The sequence below is a fragment of the Mizuhopecten yessoensis genome, unplaced genomic scaffold (assembly GCF_002113885.1).
Source record: "Mizuhopecten yessoensis strain PY_sf001 unplaced genomic scaffold, ASM211388v2 scaffold5877, whole genome shotgun sequence".
Lineage (NCBI taxonomy): Eukaryota > Metazoa > Mollusca > Bivalvia > Pectinida > Pectinidae > Mizuhopecten > Mizuhopecten yessoensis.
The window spans coordinates 535676-554876 of record NW_018406268.1 but is presented as its reverse complement, the minus strand read 5'-3'; the positions used below and the strand labels follow the sequence as shown (position 1 = coordinate 554876).

The following is a 19201-nucleotide window of genomic DNA, read 5'->3' as shown; positions in this document are numbered from 1 at the left end:
GGAGAGAAAATACCTAAATGGGCGCAGCTCATCAGTTTTGGTTTGTCCAATTGCACATAATCAATTATATTCTATGACCTTTCACATTGGGGAACTGAATATTAAGTGACATTTACCCTAAGTTTAGTTTCTATCACATTTTATATCCGCCCATCACATATCTATTAAATTGTCTGGACCATAATTAACTTCTTTAACTTCAATAGGCTTCAACTTCATCCACACTAAATGGTGCACGCGTCACACACAACCATGAACACGTGGTCTAGTTCCCTGTCGCCAAGGTCAAGGCCACGAATACAGTTTAAAGGTCAAATGTCATTTTTTTTAATTTTTCAGAATCATAGCTACTGTATCCTGTTTGGTTGAAGAGAATTTCATGAAACTTTACTGAATCGAATATCAGGAGATGATGTGTCGCTTACCATCCTACATGTACCTTCCTAACTTCAAGGTCACAATCTCGAATAGACCTAGACGTAAAGGTGAATGAAATACATGTCGTTTTTCTTGTCAAGATCATAACTTCTGTGGAGTGCTTTGGTGAAACTTCTTGATTGTTGGTTTGTTATGGTTTTATTTTGTTTTACAACATATCAACAGCTAAGGACCTTGAACATATCTATCTAGCATCATACATGTACGTGACAAGTTGTAAAGGTGTCTGTCAGGTGCTAATGGCCACAGGTCGGTGGTTTTTCTCCGGGTAATCCGGTTGTCCTCCACCACCAAAACCTGGCACGTCCTTAAATGACTATAGCTGTTGATATGGTCATGGACGTAAAGTACAGACAAACCAAACCAATCATAACACAATTGTATACACTTGGTTCTGTACGTCCATTGTATTGGCACTTGGTCTGTAATCATTGCTGGTGATATAACAACAAACGAGAACACCAAATGTTACTCACAGCACCAAACTTTATTACTTAACTGTTATTTATTTTCAAGTTAACATAAAACACACTCTCATAAATATCTTCGGAATAATATCATGTTCTTCTAGAGATTCGTACACCGTAACAAAAATTTCAGGATAAAGTTCTAAATGTACGTCTTTAAATGGTGATAAACTTTCAACAACAGTTTGCCCAGTAAACATTAGGCGTGATCGCTAAACTCACTTAAACTCTACGAGATTACAACACAAACTTACAGTACAAACAGGATTCATACACACATGTAAAATACTTAAGTAACATAGTCAGCACTGTCTGATTAACTCATTCACCCCTGAAATTTCATAATGAACTATTCCAACCTTTAATCTGAAAGAGTTCAAATGTGTCTTCGGGGGGGAATGAGTTAATGGCTGGGGTTTGGCTATATTTGTCTAGCAATATATCTATAAAAATATCTAAAAAAAATCAGTTTTGAAATAGCAATATATTGCCAGACTTTCTCAACTTTTTGTTCGGGGTATAAGCACACTAATGAAATCATTTTACAGAAATAATGTTAAAATGGATTTAGTATTATCCAAATTAAGCTTTGTGTGATACTGTATATGAATATAAAACAGTTTTCAGCTTAACAGTGAAGCTTGCTGAACTGATGGTCACTTTTCAATTTTTTTCTATATAACATTATTATAAATATTTTGGCATTTAATATATTGCGATATATTGCAATATTCTTAAATAATTAATGCAATATTCTGCAACATGAAAAGTGCTATCAATACCCAACCCAATCATTAACAGTTATAACTATAGAGCACCCCAATTCCCTGAGAGGTACATACAACAAATACCTTCTGCAATGCGATATATTTGTTTGAATTCATGTCAATTCACTATTAGAGTACTACATACATACAGCTAGCATGTGGAAAGATTAAAATATGAAGATAATATCAAGACATACATCGACATTAACCCTTTCATCACTGTAGACCATAATGGACTCATCCATATCAAATAATGGTAGAGGTTATTGAAGTTGCATAGGGGTAAAAGGGTTAAATCCTATTCATCCTTGTGCAAATAAAAATCTCTGCAAATAAATTGTTCAATGCAAATTCTTTAAAATAGGAACTCACGAAAATGAAGAGAATTACAGTATAATGGATGGAACACCAGCCCTTCCAAGAATTTCTATGATCTCTCGAGGTAGTCGGTGGTAATGGAGACTGATGGAAGAAAGCTATGCTACACTGAAGTTGCCTTTTTATCTAAAATAGAATTTCAGTTACCTTATTTTTAAATAGTCTTCATCTAACTTTATTAAAAGCAATCCAGAAGCCAAAAGGCCTACCAGTCATCTGATACATGTTTTAAAATGGATAATTGTGAAGGGGATTATGAAAGGTAGAGGTCAGTTTACCAATAAATGTACTGTAAATGTAATTACATTTTCATGATGTCGTAAGTTAGTTTTGGTTAAAATATTGTAAAATTGTGAACACTTTATTTTCCAGAGATATTAATTGTTGTGTCAATTTGCGAGAGGCCTCATTCAGAAATTTCAATCCTTCACAAATATCTTTTTAAGAGATACATGTAATTATATGTTCAACATTGAAATAGCACTCTCTTTAATACAGTGATTTTTCTACTCTTTTACACAGAGGCCTGGTACTTAATTGTGACATTTGAAACATCACACACAAAAAACATGATTTTTGGGAAAATTAAAGTGTTTTTGCAATGATAATGGGGGAAAATTCAGCCGCAATTATGTAGGGGAAAGGGCTTTAAAATAGCAAAAAAATATCAATGTGTTAATTTAAGTAATCTCCAAATATATCAAAAAATGTATAGTCCACAATATTAAGAACAAACAAAAATAAAGTTATTAGCAGTATGGTAACTCCATAGACTTGACAGAATTAGTTATTTAGTGATGAACTACTATGTTGTTGTCACCTTCGAATTCCAAGTGTCAGCTATTCCGACGGCTCAGAACATTGCATACTTGGTCGTATAGGAAGAAGTTGGAGGCAGACATGAAGCCTGCCTTGATTAGACTGGGTGACAGACCTTTATACATACCCCTAACCCCTTCTTCCCGTAACACACATACTAAACAGTTTATAAACCCGCGGTACACACGTATGGCGCCAAACTCCTTACGTATCTGTTCCACACCTTGTAATTCTAGCCTCTTTTTGGTCATGTCCAATGGGTAGGCAATAAGTTTGGAGATGATCCCTGATCCCGCTCCACACACCAAACTTTCTGTTATACCTGAAAAAAAATATCAAAAATATGTCTTACTACCACTTGAACAAAGCATTCATCCCAAATTAACAAAGTCTGGCTGCATACCTGGTAACAAAATGTTCATCCTGCCTGCTATTAATGCATACATCCCTGAAATTTCATAATGAACTATTCCAACCTTTGAATTGGAAGAGTTCAAATGTGTCTTCAGCGGTGAATGAGTTAAGTAATGTAAACGACTAAAAAACATTCAACAAAATGATTTTCAATCTCAAAAGTGAAATCAAAATTTAGGATGTTTTTATATAGGACAATTGAAGTGCATTCAAGCATAAACTACAAAGGAATCTTACAAAAGGCAAAACAATCTCAGAAAATCAAAGGAATTCCCAGCCAGTCTAACTGAGTCCCTAAGAATCTTGTAACGAGTGACACTGTAACACATACCCAGCTTCCCTCCTAGGGGTCTGTGTTCCATCCACTGCCATATCGACGTGAGACCAGAGTACAACCCAAACTGTAGTCCCATCTGAAAGCCTGTCTGTATGAGGGCTGGGCCCAGACCTTTGTAAAACCCTAGAATTCCCTCGGTCTGTTTAATCTTCTTTATCCCCGACAGCAGGCTTGAGTAGGTCTGATACAGAAGATTTAAATATGGTAAAATATAATGGACAGGTTGTTTGGAAAATATTTGCATTCTTCTTCAAATCTACAAATTCATATGTTTTTATCACTGTTGACGATGTGATTTATGAAATGAATCAGAAAAATTTAGTTTTAGTCTCAGACTTGACAAGAAAATATAATTATAGATGAGTTTTATAAATTTCTTTGTGTGAAATGGTTGAAAATAATAATAATATAAAGCTTATTTCTATCACATAGCCATGACTTGATACAAAGTGAAATGTACTGCATGAACAATTTTCTGGTACAGTGTACAATATATCCGGACAGTCACAGGAAATGTGATTTCAGCTACAGTTAATTGTCATTACAGTCAGACAAGCTTAATCCTAATGGCTCCTTTTATCTATATAACTAGCAAAGTCAACACTCCTGCATCAAACACCTACAACTAAATTGTTGACGTTCACATACAGTACTCAGTGATCAGGTGGTCATCCATGGCAACAGGAAGTTACAATCTCCATTACGTCGTCAATGTTAACTTTGGTCCGCACAAGCAAGTATATGCAGTAAGGCTTTAAAGTACAATGGTTTGACCATTATTCAGCTTTCAATTGATCATAAATAACGAGCCGAATTAGGACCACTAATGTAATTTTATTATCAAACAATTATTATAATTACATGATTTAGTTACCTTGATGGAACCCTGTGCAATGAAGCGTGTACGAAGAACATCGGCTGGGTGAGCTAGCACTGTAGCTGAGCAGGCGGCTAAGCTTCCACACACAGTGTGGGTTAGAGGGCGGTACTTAGTCGAGCATTCTTCAGGGAGATGCTTCCACACCAACTTGGTCAGGAACTCAAAAGTCACAAACTACAAACAACAGACTTTAAGGTATTGCTTTACCTATGTATGTAAGTGCATTAAGGATACAAACCGTTTCTAGTAGTCTTAATTACAACAATTACATCATGTTCGAAGAATATTTTTTCTTTAGATGTGCGAAAACCTCGGTTTATTCTCTATGTAGGTCGGGGTACAGAGAAACAGTCGTCATAAACCTATTTTGTTAATTCAATTTAAATTTTAAAAAATAAAACAAAATTGAATTGTACATTTTCAAGGCAATAAAAATATGTTTAAACCAAGGTGTAAAAGATAATCAAAATGTTGAGTCATTGGGCGTACCTTATGAATGTGCTTAATATGGAGCATGGTTTGAATGAGTAAGGGGATGGGAGCTGGGAGTTTGGGGAAGGTGTTTTATATGAGTCCCCTTCATCTTTTAGGATATACATGCAGTGGGTCACACAGCAGGTCTATTCTTGTCTTTCTTAACATTTTCTTCGGGTTGGTAAGTATGGATTATGAAAAGTTACACAACCAATAAAAAATTATATGTGACGTTTCAATGACATATTGTACTAGTCATCCAAATGTCACATAGAAAATTGTATTGGTTGTGTCTTGGCGCCCACCTTTGTACCATCTTCATTAGTTCTTTGTCAGTTCGATCTTTTCTTTTCTTTCCTCTAATCTGTTTGATCGAGTCATGTTAACAGTAAATGCACCTTGAGGTATCTTTTGATCTAAACTTAATACTGATGTGTATGAAAGCCAACCATCAAAGTGAGTTTGTCATTTCACATATTTACTAGTACAGTACTTAATGTGAAAGAAATAGAATCGATCATTGCAATATGAGAAAGATCTGTTTAGTCCTTCTTTTAATCCATTTTGTTTTTATGATCAGTCTCAAAATATAACATACACAACGAGGGATCAAGGGGAACCTACATTTAAAATTTGAGAAAGATCCCTCCTGTACCTCCCGAGAAACAGCGATAACAAACTTTCTTTATCAAAATCCAAGATGGCTGCCTGTCGGCCATGTTGTTTATCCGACCAGTCTCAAAAGTTGCCCTCCACAGCTCAGGACCAAGGGGAACCGACATATAAAATTTGAGAAACATCCCTCTGGTACTTCTTGAGAAATAGTGATAACAAACTTTCACTATCGAAATCCAAGATGGCTGCCTGTCGGCAATGTTGTTTATCCGACCAGTCTCAAAAGTTGCCCTCCACAGCTCAGGACCAAGGGGAACCTACATATAAAATTTGAGAAAGACCCCTCCTGTACCTCCCTAGAAACAGCGATAACAAACTTTCAATATCGAGATCCAAGATGGCTGCCTGTCGGCAATGTTGTTTATCCGACCAGTCTCAAAAGTTGCCCTGCACAGGTAAGGACCAAGGGGAACCTGTATATAAAATTCGAGAAAGATCACTCTGGTACTTCTTGAGAAATAGAGATAACAAACTTTCACTATCGAAATCCAAGATGGCTGCCTGGCGGCCATGTTGTTTATCCGATGAATCTCAAAAGTTGCCCTCCACAGCTCAGGACCAAGGGGAACCGACATATAAAATTTGAGAAAGACACCTATGGCACTTCTTGAGAAATAGCTATAACAAACCCACACTATCAAAATCCAAGATGGCTGCCTGGCGGCCATGTTGTTTATCCAATCAGTCTCAAAAGTTTTCCTGCACAGCTAAGGACCAAGGGGAACCTACATATAAAATTTGAGAAAGACCCCTTTGGCACTTCTTGAGAAATAGCGATAACAAACTTTCTCTATCAAAATCAAGATGGCTGCCTGTCGGCCATGTTGTTTATCCGACCAGTCTCAAAAGTTGCCCTGCACAGCTATGGACCAAGGGGAACCTACATATAAAATTTGAGAAAGATCCCTCTGGTACTTCTTGAGAAATACCGATAACAAGCATTGTTTACGGACAGATGACGTACGACGTACGACGGACGACTGACGGACCACGGACGCAGGGTGATTTGAATAGCCCACCATCAGAAAATGGTGGGCTAAAAAGAACTTTTCATAAAAGGTCTATTCTTGGTTACTTCAATGTCCCCTAAAAATATGACAAGGAAGAAACCAGCCCCCGATTTTGCAGGTTGGCTACATTAATTGCCTCTTACGATCATGCAGTGGGGTAGAGCAGGTCTCGTATAAGGATCAATGCAGAGTGGTGGAAGACATGACTAGCTGGCAGGAGAAATACATTTACTTCTTTTTGTACATTGTAGTATGTGTGTTTTTGTTGCAAGTCGCAGTCCCAGTGATGTGTTGGGAGATATGAAAACATGAAGACAATTTAAGCATTTTGGAGTAAGTAAACATACCTGTCCTACCCCATACACCACTGACAGAAGTTGAGCAGGGACATGCCCCTTCCACAGAGCCCTGGTACCCTCCTCCTTTATGATGGTCCTAGTGGCTTGGTATATACCCCAGTACTTGGACGAGTTCTGCTGTTGGATGGGCTCAATTTGCAACTGTTCATCAAAACAACCATAGATTAATTTATGTCACAGATAATAACATAATCAATAAGACTATAGGGTGTTAGGTCATTCCCTTGTAAAGACATAGTTTAACAAGTGTACCTTGGATTTAAATCACCACTATAAGGTTTGGGACATAACTAAATCAGGTCTACTAAAGTTTTGTAAAGTAAGCCAAACAGATTTAGATCTTAACTAAATTTGAGAATGTCGACAAATCAGATGCCTGGTTGGCCATCTTGGATTTTGCGTACCTACAGTATCTTTAGGTTGGGGTGGTCAGGTGGCAGAGCACTTGCCTTTCACCATGACTAAAAGATATTTGGTCACCTGTCAGACAAAGCATTTTGTCTCTTAGTACTCCAGTTTACCCCACATTAAGACCCCCCCTGTGAACTTCATAATGACAACAAAAGTGATTAATCCATGAATTAGTTTATTATATTAATATGTAAATTTGATTCATAACTGCTATACGGTGGATTAAGGTTAAATTTTGATGCCTGAAGACTGACTATGACACTATGCTCTACATTTGTGGCATGCGACTTAAAAATTCCATCAAATTAGGAAATATTTATAACAAAAGCATGTACCGGTACATGTTCTTTTGCTGATTCTGAAATTTTTTGACAATAATAAAAATCAGATCAGGTAATTAAACCCAGCTTGTTTTATGCATTGAACATAATACATGTCACAGATATATTCTAATATAAACTTATGTGTTAAATTTTACACTTGTGTTAGATTAAAAATTATTTAAATTACCCTAAATCTGTTGTCCATATTCAATAATGCTTCCATTATTTATTGCAACACCCTTTAAGCCCAGTGTCATATATAACGTTATGCCTTCAGCATGGCATTTCAGTGGGGTAGCACTATAAAGTCTGCAACTGATCCACGCTATCATAAGGAGGCAAATACGCCAACATACCCTGACTCCAGCACAAATACACACATGCAAGCATACACAACACACAATGAGGCACATCGATCCTTAAATGACCTTAGCTGTTGATAACTTGAAAGGACGTTCAACCCTTTAAAAACCAAACCAAACCAAACCCTGGGCCTTGGGCAATCAAGCTAAAGCTTATTTCACACACAATATAAATGAAGTCTGTAATTACTACCTGCCATGTGTGAAAGTATTCACTGACCTGAAATCTGACTTTAAGGACATCGAGGGGCTGAAACATGACCCGCGATACCACCCCACTAACAGCTCCAGCCAAAGCATGCTCTTTGCCCGTCAGATGGACATCTTCCTGTGCCCGGTATCCAACCATAAGTCAAGTGGATTAGCAGCTTCTAGTTATGAAAAAATATTCTACTGAAATCAAGTGTGAAAGAAAACTTAGTAATAGAATACAGTTAAAAATACAATTTGTGTGCATACACAGGCAGCCTTGAATATTAGAAGTGATAAAACAAAAACAACATGCATCATTGTAATCTTCATCTTTCCATGTAATAATTATTATCTATTATCAAGAAAGCTGTAGCGAAAAAACTGCAAATGTCCATGATAATGACATGTACTTCTATATTTGGATATGATGTTACATGTTCCTGCAGGCCAACATGTACAACACCTGGTGGGTTGCAGTAGTGCATACACACTTAAGGTTAACATGTGGTCAAAACAGTGTCTTGATTAGAGTGGATGGTCAGTCTCCAATTATGATCAGTGTAATGAGAGATTTGATTTTGATTAGACTGGCCACAGGGCATATGCATATGAATCTGGTATGTAGGGTAGGCAGACTATTATATATTTCAACATGTATGGAACAGTGGAACCTCCTACCCAAAACAATAATCCAATCAGAAACACTGGCAGAATTCAGGACATGCACCACATATATAACATAATCGAACATATACCAAACCTACAACATAACTAACACACATACACTCACTGCTTTTAACGTGATTTTATCTTATAGCAAATAGCAGAAATATAATTAAAAAAAAAATCACTGTACATAATAATTAATGCACAAGCACAAAACCGACTTCCGTAATCGTCAGTATCGACGGAGGAAGCTGAAGATGAAGATATTTACATACCAGATACAGGTGCCTGTGGACTGGCGGAGATTAGCAATAGCATTGGCATAACTGAGGATAACTTTGTGTATGTTTGAAACACGATGAATATTTGTCATCATTTTTAGAATATGCTGACAAGCACATCAAGAAGCGAATAGACGCTTACAACGGTGTCACCTGCAATGAGCCAATGAACCAAAAGAAGAGTACTTTAACTTACATGACGTACAGCGCAGTAAACTACACGTGGTGGTGTGGGGGGGGGATACGTACGCAGCGTGCATCTCAATCGATTTTCTAGTGTGACTAAATCTGTCATAGATTATATTTCAATCAGTAATTTCGATGAATTATACCTTTGTGCCATTAAAGCCATGTGCTCTTTCAAGTGCTGATTTAGAATCCGATACCTAACCGTTGTTGGTGATCGGCTGAAATGCATCCATAACATCGTACAAGGCCACAAAACCGAAAGTAGTAATGTTCGATGGGAGGTAACTCGAACAGAAATTGCAGGAGGTCACACTCACTAAATTGAAGTTGGTGCTAATATATATATTACAGTTTCTTCTAATCGCCTACAGTTAACACAGTGTGTCTCTGGTAAACTTTTGGAATTTTATTCATTTTGAAAGTTGATAATTTTAAAAGCATATGTAATTCATATTACATTAAAATTAAACTGTTGGTCGCTGTTTGGACGTATATATATATATGTAATTCAACGATTAAAAATTCTGTTGCTCGCATAGAAATGAAAAATTCAACCGGAGTGGTTCATATTTATGTTTCCAGTGAAAGCAAAACATCTGAAACGGTTTGACGCTATCGATTTTTGCAGATAAAAAAAGTCCTTGTTAAAAGCGTTTAAGAAAAAAATCTAAAAGTGCGCACTAGGCCTAGATCATAAACTATTTGGTAATGAACAATAAATGCAGCCCGAAAAAAGGCGGTGAAAGAATAGCGTTCCCTTCACCACATGTGGTTCCCGTATATAGTATAGAACAAGTTTGAATACACTGATTTGTACGGGATCGTTGCATTACATGGTATCCCAAAATAAATTAAAAAAAAGTTCTCTATAATTGCCATCGTGAATTATTTATTGATTTGTTTAAAAAAAAACATTTCCACAATACTCCTTTTAATCAATGTACTGTGGCCCCGGTTTCCCCAATCATCAGGCGACATATACCCTATATATATACAAATCCCTATAATCTGATGACAGAAAATAAGATACAACCTTAATGTTAATTTCTAAGCTCGAAAAATTGTGGCTAAATTAAGTTTTAATTTTTAAGTTTGGGCAACACCCTAAATAAATTCCTGTACCGCCCCTGTGTGCTCACCTAGGCGGTTTGGGAGAATACAGAGACGTATATATTGTAATATATATGTCTCTGAAGAGTACAATTAAATCTTATGAGAAATATATATTTAAACGATAATTAAGAGTATGCGAATTCAACAATAATCACGTGCGCAAAAAATCATGTTTTGACTACTTTAATTGATGGAGAGCATGCTGATGATAATACATTTTCTTTGCTCAGTAATATACATAAATGGCTTTGCTACGGTGCATCACGTCTGAGATAACAAATCTAAAAGCTTATCTAATTCCGCCGGTGCAATAAATGCATTGCTTACTACAATTATTACTACTTTTTTATTGTTTTTTTTTTGTGAAGACGGCTCGATTATTCAAGTAAAATTGAGGGTTAAGATTGAACATAATTTGTTCATTGTTTTAGCCCCATTTAGAAATTAAATTTAATCAAGTTTAACGTGTGAAATGTGACATTTGTTTGTGCATTTCAATTGTGACGTCATATACAATGGATAGTAAAATTCTAACTTTAAGTAAAGTTTACACTCAATGAAAATGCTATTTTCCAGAATATTTCACATAAGATCTGAAATGATTGAAATGAAAACTTCTAGCTTTGTGTCTGTTTCATGAATATTACGATATTTACGGAAATTCGAGTGAGTTTTGAAAATGGAAATATACTAGTAAATTAAGAACTGAGAGATTACTATGGCTTCTACATATTGATTTATATAATTTGAAACAAAAGTAACTAGATAAAAAAAAAAAAAAAAATTGTTTAAGCAGGAACAGTTAAAATGTCATAATCTCCATTCTAAACGTTTAATCATTTTCAATTATCAAAAGTTGCATAATTGTTGAAAATTTCTGTATGATGGGCCGACAGGCTCTTTCCACCAAATATATGACTTATGGAAACACGGGATTTCCACGGGAAATTCGGTTACGTGCTATTTAAGTCTGTTGTATTGATATAAACATCGTCACCAGAAGCCATGTAGAAATTTACATGCGCTTGTGGTGGGTCTACATGATAATTTTTTATCAGTAATTAACGAAAGCGGGAGGATAACGGAACAGCGGCTGTCAAGGTGAAGGACGTTCTAAAAATCAACATGGCGGACAGACCTCACTGGAGAATGTTTATTTACGGTGTTTGGTGTTTGGTGTTACTGGCCATATGTGTACCACAATTTTGTAAGTTTTTGTACGGTTTGGAACTGAATATATCAATGACACGATATATATACTTTATTACGAATAATTTTGAGAAGTTCTCTTAAAGTTTGGCCGTAGACTTCATGTCTACATCGGGGCTGTGCTTTGTTATGAACAAGCAGCTGATTGTATATATTTTTTGGTTCCGTGTAATCGGCTACAGTTAGATCTAGAATGATGTGGCAATCATTTTTGTCCACATTTGTACTAAAGTTCAAATAGTATTTTATGTAAATTGCCTCAAAGCTTGTTTATTTTGAAATTTGAATGATATCGTGGTTAAAAAAAATCTGTCATGACACTTAAAAAATATCAAATGACAAGATTTGGTGACAAACGTTAAAGGAGTGGTTTGTACTTGTGTGGCTGTCAAGCTTGAACAATTTGGTGATCCTAGGTCCAATTAATTGTTACAGCTTGCATGATAGAATTAACTGTTTGGTCAATATTTAATATTAAAGTAATTTTCAGCACTCCCAACATCTACTTTGTAAAATAACACTACAGTACATATCCTACTTATAAAAGAGGAAGAGACAGCGAGTCTGACAGTTTCCCGAAGACTTTACTGTGGAGTGGTGATATACCGTAGCACACAACTTTTTATACATACACACGTAAAGAATATCACGATTCGCACTTGCATACATTTATTGAAACTTGTTATGGACAATTTATAAAGTTATCTATATGTTGGAGTACAGTTGTTTGACATCTACCTCACTATAGTGAGCAGTTTGGTTATCCTGCAGACTAAGAAATTGATTTGGTTATTAAATATCTTTCTAGATATATAGATATGGCCATCCACCCCCATATAAATTTGATCACTAATTTTCTGCTATGGTGAATTTTTCTATAACTCTAAAATATAGAAGGTACGTACACCAACTGGTAATGATGCAAGCAGTCTTAAAGTTAAAAGATATTTAATAAGGTGCTCATTACACTTTGTCAACACTTATATGTGTCACTGTCAGTAATAATAATAAGGTTCGAAATGACATATACATGTATCAAATGAGGTAGTATAAACATGTATACTAGCTAGTTCAAATTCATAATCTTAAAAAATGACTGAAATCTTCCTAAGCCTGAATATTATACATTTATTGCCGTAATTATAGGGGAAACATAAATCTTTAGAGCTAGATTAATAAATTTAATGTTCCACGGCGGCAGAACCCAAATGAAACATGATAATTCAAAGGAAAGGAAGAATTGTGTTTCCCTGTCGTAAGGCATAGGGCAGTAAATCCAAATAGTTCATTATACCAAAATAAGACAACAACACAACTGTGAAAATAATCAGACTTCTGCACCATTGTTGTCGTCTGCTTCAGTCACTTGGAACTCGGGTGCGGTGCCTCTTCCTAATTTTTCTAGAAAGGCTGAATACAAGGTACACATACCCTGGTAACTCCAACTCATGAGGGGTATTTTATGTTTTATTTCCCTATCATGTGTTATCAAAATAAATAAATCCAATTAGACAGGCTGTTGTTAAGATGCGCAATATGAGGAATAATTATATTTACATGTAGTACATTTGTATTGTTTTCAGCCGAGGGGTTGAGGTGTTATTGTGATCATTGTGAGGACACACACCTCAATAACACATGTGTAGCTAAGCCGAACACCAAGTGTTTTGTCTCCTTGAGAGTGTCGGTGGAAGAGGACGGAGAAAAGTATGAAATTATGACCTATGGCTGTCTCCCTCCAGACAAAGTCACCATGGACCAGGTATGTTCTCCATGACAAATAAATGCACCATATAGAAAATAACAGGCGAAAATTAGTGTAAATCGTCTTCAAAATATTGAATGCATTTGAGATGATCTAAACGAAAAACAAAACCAAAAAATAATTAAACACTGTGTTATTGACAGAGTTGTTATTGAGATAGTGATGGTCTTGTTTCAGTGTAAGGGCAATCTTGTGCCCCATGAAGTCCCGAAAGTGGTGGAATGCTGTGACTCGTCCGACCTCTGTAACCTCCACCTAAACATAACTTACATGGAAACCATATTTGATGAAGGTATGTAAAGGAATAATGAATTTTTGTGTTTTTAACAGTTTTCCGAAATAACATGAATATTTACAAGAATTTATATGTGCGAAGATTTGACATTGTACCTTTAATTAGTATAAGTCTATATTGTTTTCCTACAAGTTTTAAAATTTTGATTGAATTACTCTGAAACAATTTTTCACTAGAGAATTGTTTTAATTAGATGTTTTATATGTACATGTTGGCAAAGTTTAATTACTTGCTATATGGAATTGTGTGATATATTTCAGATGAAGATTTAGGTAACAAAGAAGCAGACATAACCCATCTGGCTTTACTGATATCTGTGTCGGTGTGTCTCATCATATTCATCGTCACCATCACAAGTCTCTACATCAGGTCAGTGTGAAAGACGGTGTAGAAAACACAGTAGCAACAGATAGGTCATTCTGGAAAACGGGTATAAAGTCAGTGTTCATTTGACATTATCATCTATATACATGTACTACAATATACCATCTACCAGTAGCATGATCAATTCATTATCATGGGTTGTCAGTATGAGAATACTCGAGAATAAGTTGAGAATGACTAGAGAACGCCTTGAAAATAGATTTTCCCATCTGGGATCCTGGGAATGTATTTTCTCAAAACAAATGTCTGCTTGTGCGGCTGTGCCAGATAATTAAACATCCTGAATGGGAAACAGTATTCACACGAAGTCAGTCTGCACAAGAAAATGGTCTGTCATAAACAAATCATTTTAAAAATTATGAAGATAGGTTATTACGTGACATTTTATGAATGGAAAAATATAAAAGGTATTGGTATAGAGATGATATACAGTTTATCACACACAGTATGTCCAGGGTTTGTCTTTCAAACAATTTTCTCATGTTAGCATGTTTATAAAATCTAGACGACCAGTTATAACAAAATATGAATAAAACATTTAATGTGTTCTATATCTGTAATACGATATAACGGTGTGTTTTAGACATCGGCGACGTGATGACTACCCAGAGCCGTTCCTTAAGGATGAGCAGAGTGAGTCGTTCATGCATCATGGTGATTCCATTAGAGGACTTATAGACCACACATCTGGTAGTGGGTCAGGACTTCCATTCCTGGTAGGAACTACAACACTTTCTTTTCATAAGTTAGAATTTATATTTCAAAGACACTGTGTAAATAAGAAGCTCCTTTGTATTATTTAAACTCTCAAAATTCTCCACAAAACATACCGGTATGATAATCATATTAATGCTGATAATGAACTAGCTACACATACGATACGTTGTTAATCTGGGTACATACCTCTTAAATTTAGTTCAGTTTCTGATCTTGTTTTCACATGTTTTATGGAAATGTTTCATTTACAGACAATTATTATGGTTTATGATTGACAATCAGTGAATCACGGCAAAAATAAATCCAAACTGATTTCAAATACTTACTTCCTTCTTAGATTCAGAGGACGATTGCTAGACAGATAGCTCTGAGCAGAAGTATAGGTAAAGGAAGGTACGGAGAGGTATGGAAGGGGAAATGGCGAGAAGAGAATGTAGCGGTTAAGATCTTCTTCACCACAGAGGAGGCCAGCTGGTTCAGAGAGACTGAACTCTATCAGACCGTGCTTCTCCGACACGACAACATTCTAGGTAGGGCATCTATAATGTCAAGTTTTGTTTTGGTATCAGATTGTATGGATGCGGTTCTTGCAAAATCTGTCAAGTTCCAGGGTGATAATGATAGATTATGTCCCTTTATATGTAACAGATTTCATATAGAATGTGCACAAATTCGGTACAAAATTCATATCTATTAAAAAAATAAAGCAATTGATCATTCTAAGGAACAGAGTTAAACAAAATGCATTACAAATTTTATTTAAAAATATATCCAGTGAGTCTCCTACATATATGGCCCGATTCATCTTTTACTGTGAGAAATAGCCGGAGTCACTTTACTTTTCAGGTTTTATTGCGGCTGACATTAAGGGTACAGGGTCCTGGACTCAGCTGTTCCTCATCACTGACTACCACCCACATGGTGCCCTGTATGACTACCTGAAGATACACATTCTTGATCAGGATGACATGCTGAAACTCGCCCACACTGCCTCTTGTGGTCTGGCCCATCTACATACTGAGGTGTTTGGCACTAAAGGTAAATAGCATAGTGATTTTTTGGACACAGGTATTTGAATCCTGGACTCATGTTTTTCCTGTAGGGCTTGCCCACTTTTTAGAACCCAGTTAATCTCTCAGTAACAGGACTCAACAATATTTCGAAAATGGTGTTCAGAACTCGCCTGAAACATCCCACAAAAATAACTAATATGATAGCTCTCCTACTTCATGCTGAGTCGGTCCAATCCAAACGTTAATAATATTCTCATAAGGTGTTCGGCTCGAAAGGCTTATGATAATGGTTATTTCCCATCTAAATACTTTGGGTTTCAACATCGATGATCAAGTCTCAAATTTTCATTCTGAAATGGGTGTATCTCCCTTTCAATAACTGAAGGAAAGTATAAAGATATATACAAATATGATTTGTTTGTTCGTGTCATCATCTATTTGATTGTTTTACAGGTAAAGCTGCTATGGCACATCGAGACATCAAAAGTAAAAACATTCTGGTCAAGAAAGATGGCAGCTGCTGTATAGCTGATTTGGGACTCGCTGTTCGATATATAAGGTAAACTCCCAGACATAACACAATCATGATTATTTATTCATCGATAAATAATACAGGCACTTATACATACTACTCTTTGTTAAAATATGAATGAGTTCGTAAGCATGTAACCTTTGACAATTTTGCTATAATACAAACAGACCATCTCAATGTTTCAAGTTAATGCGGTATACCAGAAAAATATCGCTGCAGTTTAATTCTCGCCTTTTTCACGCTATGTGATGAGGGCCAACAACATGATACACATTGAAATTAAATGTGAAGGCCCTGAATTAAATATTGGGTGAAAATGGATCTTTCTGTTGAAGGGTGAAAATTTGACTGGACAAAAATGTCCTGGTATACCGTACAAAGCTTGCCCCCTTTCCTTTTTGTAAGAGTTATCTTTCTTGACACATATTTTCTGAGATGTATATATATATACTGTCTATAACAGCGAGACCAATGAGGTGGATGTGGCCCATAATTCCCGGTCAGGCACCAAGCGATACATGGCCCCAGAGGTACTGGATGAGACGATGAACAAGACACACTTTGACTCCTACAGACAGGCAGACATGTACTCGTTTGGTCTGGTGTTGTGGGAAATTGCCAGACGTTGCGTCTCTAATGGTGAGTTTTACTCAAGTATAAGTTAATCTAGCCTATCCCATGTGTCTTATGCAAGTTCTTTAGCACTAGTTATTGCTTCAATGCTAATCAAATCCAACCCACAGGGGTTGACATGTTAGAGAACCAAATAGTTCTGTACCTTGCTACACGCAGCTTATTACTTCCTGATGTCATTGTTAGGACAGAAATTATGCTAACTTGTGTCCTGAATATTCCTAAAATATCCAATCTTCATCTGAGACACATCCAATAGGTTACATAAAAAGACTGCAGAGAATTTTATGATTGTTATGTTCATCAGATAATTGCAATAATTGTAAAAAAATAACTGACAATTTAAACAATATATTTAGAACCTTGTTAAGACTTCTGAGCAAACAAACATTGAGAAAATAGTTTGTTTCAATTGATTCAAACCACCACAGTTGTTCATTATATGCAATGAACTGATAGTTGTGTTATTGATTGTATGCAATGAACTGATAGTTTTGTTATTGATTGTATGCAATGAACTGATAGTTGTGTTATTGAGTGTATGCAATTAACTGATAGTTGTGTTGTTGATTGTATGCAATGAACTGATAGTTGTGTTGTTGATTGTATGCAATGAACTGATAGTTTTGTTATTGATTGTATGCAATGAACTGATAGTTGTGTTGTTGATTGTATGCAATGAACTGATAGTTTTGTTATTGATTGTATGCAATGAACTGATAGTTGTGTTATTGATAAGACTAAGAGATGAGCTGATAGTTGTGTTATTGATAAGACTAAGAGATGAGCTGATAGTTGTGTTATTGATTGTATGCAATTAACTGATAGTTGTGTTGTTGATTGTATGCAATGAACTGATAGTTGTGTTGTTGATTTATGCAATGAACTGATAGTTGTGTTGTTGATTTATGCAATGAACTGATAGTTGTGTTGTTGATTTATGCAATGAACTGATAGTTGTGTTGTTGATTGTATGCAATGAACTAATAGTTGTGTTATTGATAAGACTAAGAGATGAACTGATAGTTGTGTAATTGATAAGACTAAGAGATGGTCTGATAGTTGTGTTGTTGATTGTATGCAATGAACTGATAGTTGTGTTATTGATTGTATGCAATGAACTGATAGTTGTGTTATTGATAAGACTAAGAGATGAACTGATAGTTGTGTAATTGATAAGACTAAGAGATGAACTGATAGTTGAGTTGTTGATAAGACTAAGAGATGAACTGATAGTTGTGTTATTGATAAGACTAAGAGATGAACTGATAGTTGTGTTATTGATAAGACTAAGAGATTAACTGATAGTTGTGTTGTTGATTGTATGCTATGAACTGATAGTTGTGTTGTTGATTGTATGCAATGAACTAATAGTTGTGTTATTGATAAGACTAAGAGATGAAGTGATAGTTGTGTTAGTGATAAGACTAAGAGATGAACTGATAGTTGTGTTGTTGATTGTATGCAATGAACTGATAGTTGTGTTATTGATAAGACTAAGAGATGAAGTGATAGTTGTGTTATTGATAAGACTAAGAGATGAACTGATAGTTGTGTTATTGATTGTATGCAATGAACTGATAGTTGTGTTATTGACAAGAAATGAACTGATAGTTGTTTTGTTGATAAGAGATGAACTGATAGTTGTGTTATTGATAAGACTAAGAGATGAACTGATAGTTGTGTTGTTGATAAGACTAAGAGATGAACTGATAGTTGTGTTATTGATTGTATGCAATGAACTGATAGTTGTGTTATTGACAAGAAATGAACTGATAGTTGTTTTGTTGATAAGAGATGAACTGATAGTTGAGTTGTTGATAAGACTAAGAGATGAACTGATAGTTGTGTTATTGATAAGACTAAGAGATGAACTGATAGTTGTGTTATTGATAAGACTAAGAGATGAACTGATAGTTGTGTTATTGATAAGACTAAGAGATTACCTGATAGTTGTGTTATTGAGTGTATGCAATGAACTGATAGTTGTGTTGTTGATTGTATGCAATGAACTGATAGTTGTGTTATTGATAAGACTAAGAGATGAACTGATAGTTGTGTTATTGATAAGACTAAGAGATGAACTGATAGTTGTGTT

At 35.6% G+C, this 19201-nt stretch overlaps 2 protein-coding genes across 7 annotated transcripts in view; one reads left to right on the top strand and one right to left on the bottom strand.

The window, feature by feature from the left end:
• Nucleotides 1-904: 904 nt before the first annotated feature.
• On the bottom strand, nt 905-9705 carry LOC110451210 (mitochondrial thiamine pyrophosphate carrier-like). Of its 6 annotated transcripts, none has more exons than XM_021499098.1 (6): nt 9586-9705; nt 8335-8507; nt 7007-7159; nt 4495-4674; nt 3615-3801; nt 905-3191 (listed from the first exon to the last, which is right to left on the bottom strand). In XM_021499098.1, exons 2-6 carry the CDS (start codon nt 8461-8463, stop codon nt 2887-2889), a joined length of 954 nt encoding a protein of 317 aa, XP_021354773.1. In that variant the 5' UTR covers nt 8464-8507; nt 9586-9705; the 3' UTR covers nt 905-2886. The 6 variants fall into 6 exon arrangements, with proteins under 6 accessions (XP_021354773.1, XP_021354774.1, XP_021354772.1 ...); XM_021499099.1 differs by having other exon boundaries at nt 8335-8504; XM_021499097.1 differs by having other exon boundaries at nt 8335-8485.
• A 1962-nt stretch (nt 9706-11667) lies between these two features.
• LOC110451209 (bone morphogenetic protein receptor type-1B-like) overlaps nt 11668-19201 on the top strand; it is an 11860-nt gene continuing 4326 nt past the window's right edge. Inside the window, exons 1-9 of the mRNA XM_021499096.1 lie at nt 11668-11762; nt 13348-13526; nt 13707-13821; nt 14085-14193; nt 14792-14924; nt 15263-15455; nt 15772-15963; nt 16392-16497; nt 16934-17109. Of these exons, the coding sequence (XP_021354771.1) occupies nt 11681-11762; nt 13348-13526; nt 13707-13821; nt 14085-14193; nt 14792-14924; nt 15263-15455; nt 15772-15963; nt 16392-16497; nt 16934-17109 (1285 nt within the window). The 5' untranslated portion in view covers nt 11668-11680. The remainder of the gene's footprint in view (nt 11763-13347; nt 13527-13706; nt 13822-14084; nt 14194-14791; nt 14925-15262; nt 15456-15771; nt 15964-16391; nt 16498-16933; nt 17110-19201) is intronic.

What these genes read in the sequence shown, in the direction of transcription:
- LOC110451210 (XM_021499098.1), bottom strand. Translation starts at nt 8,463, where the DNA reads ATGGTTGGATACCGGGCACAGGAAGATGTCCATCTGACGGGCAAAGAG. An exon ending in TGGTGTATGGGGTAGGACAG is followed by an intron (nt 4,675 to 7,006) that starts GTATGTTTACTT and finishes TGTTGTTTGTAG; the next exon opens with TTTGTGACTTTTGAGTTCCT. An exon ending in ACCCCTAGGAGGGAAGCTGG is followed by an intron (nt 3,192 to 3,614) that starts GTATGTGTTACA and finishes ATTTTTTTTCAG; the next exon opens with GTATAACAGAAAGTTTGGTG.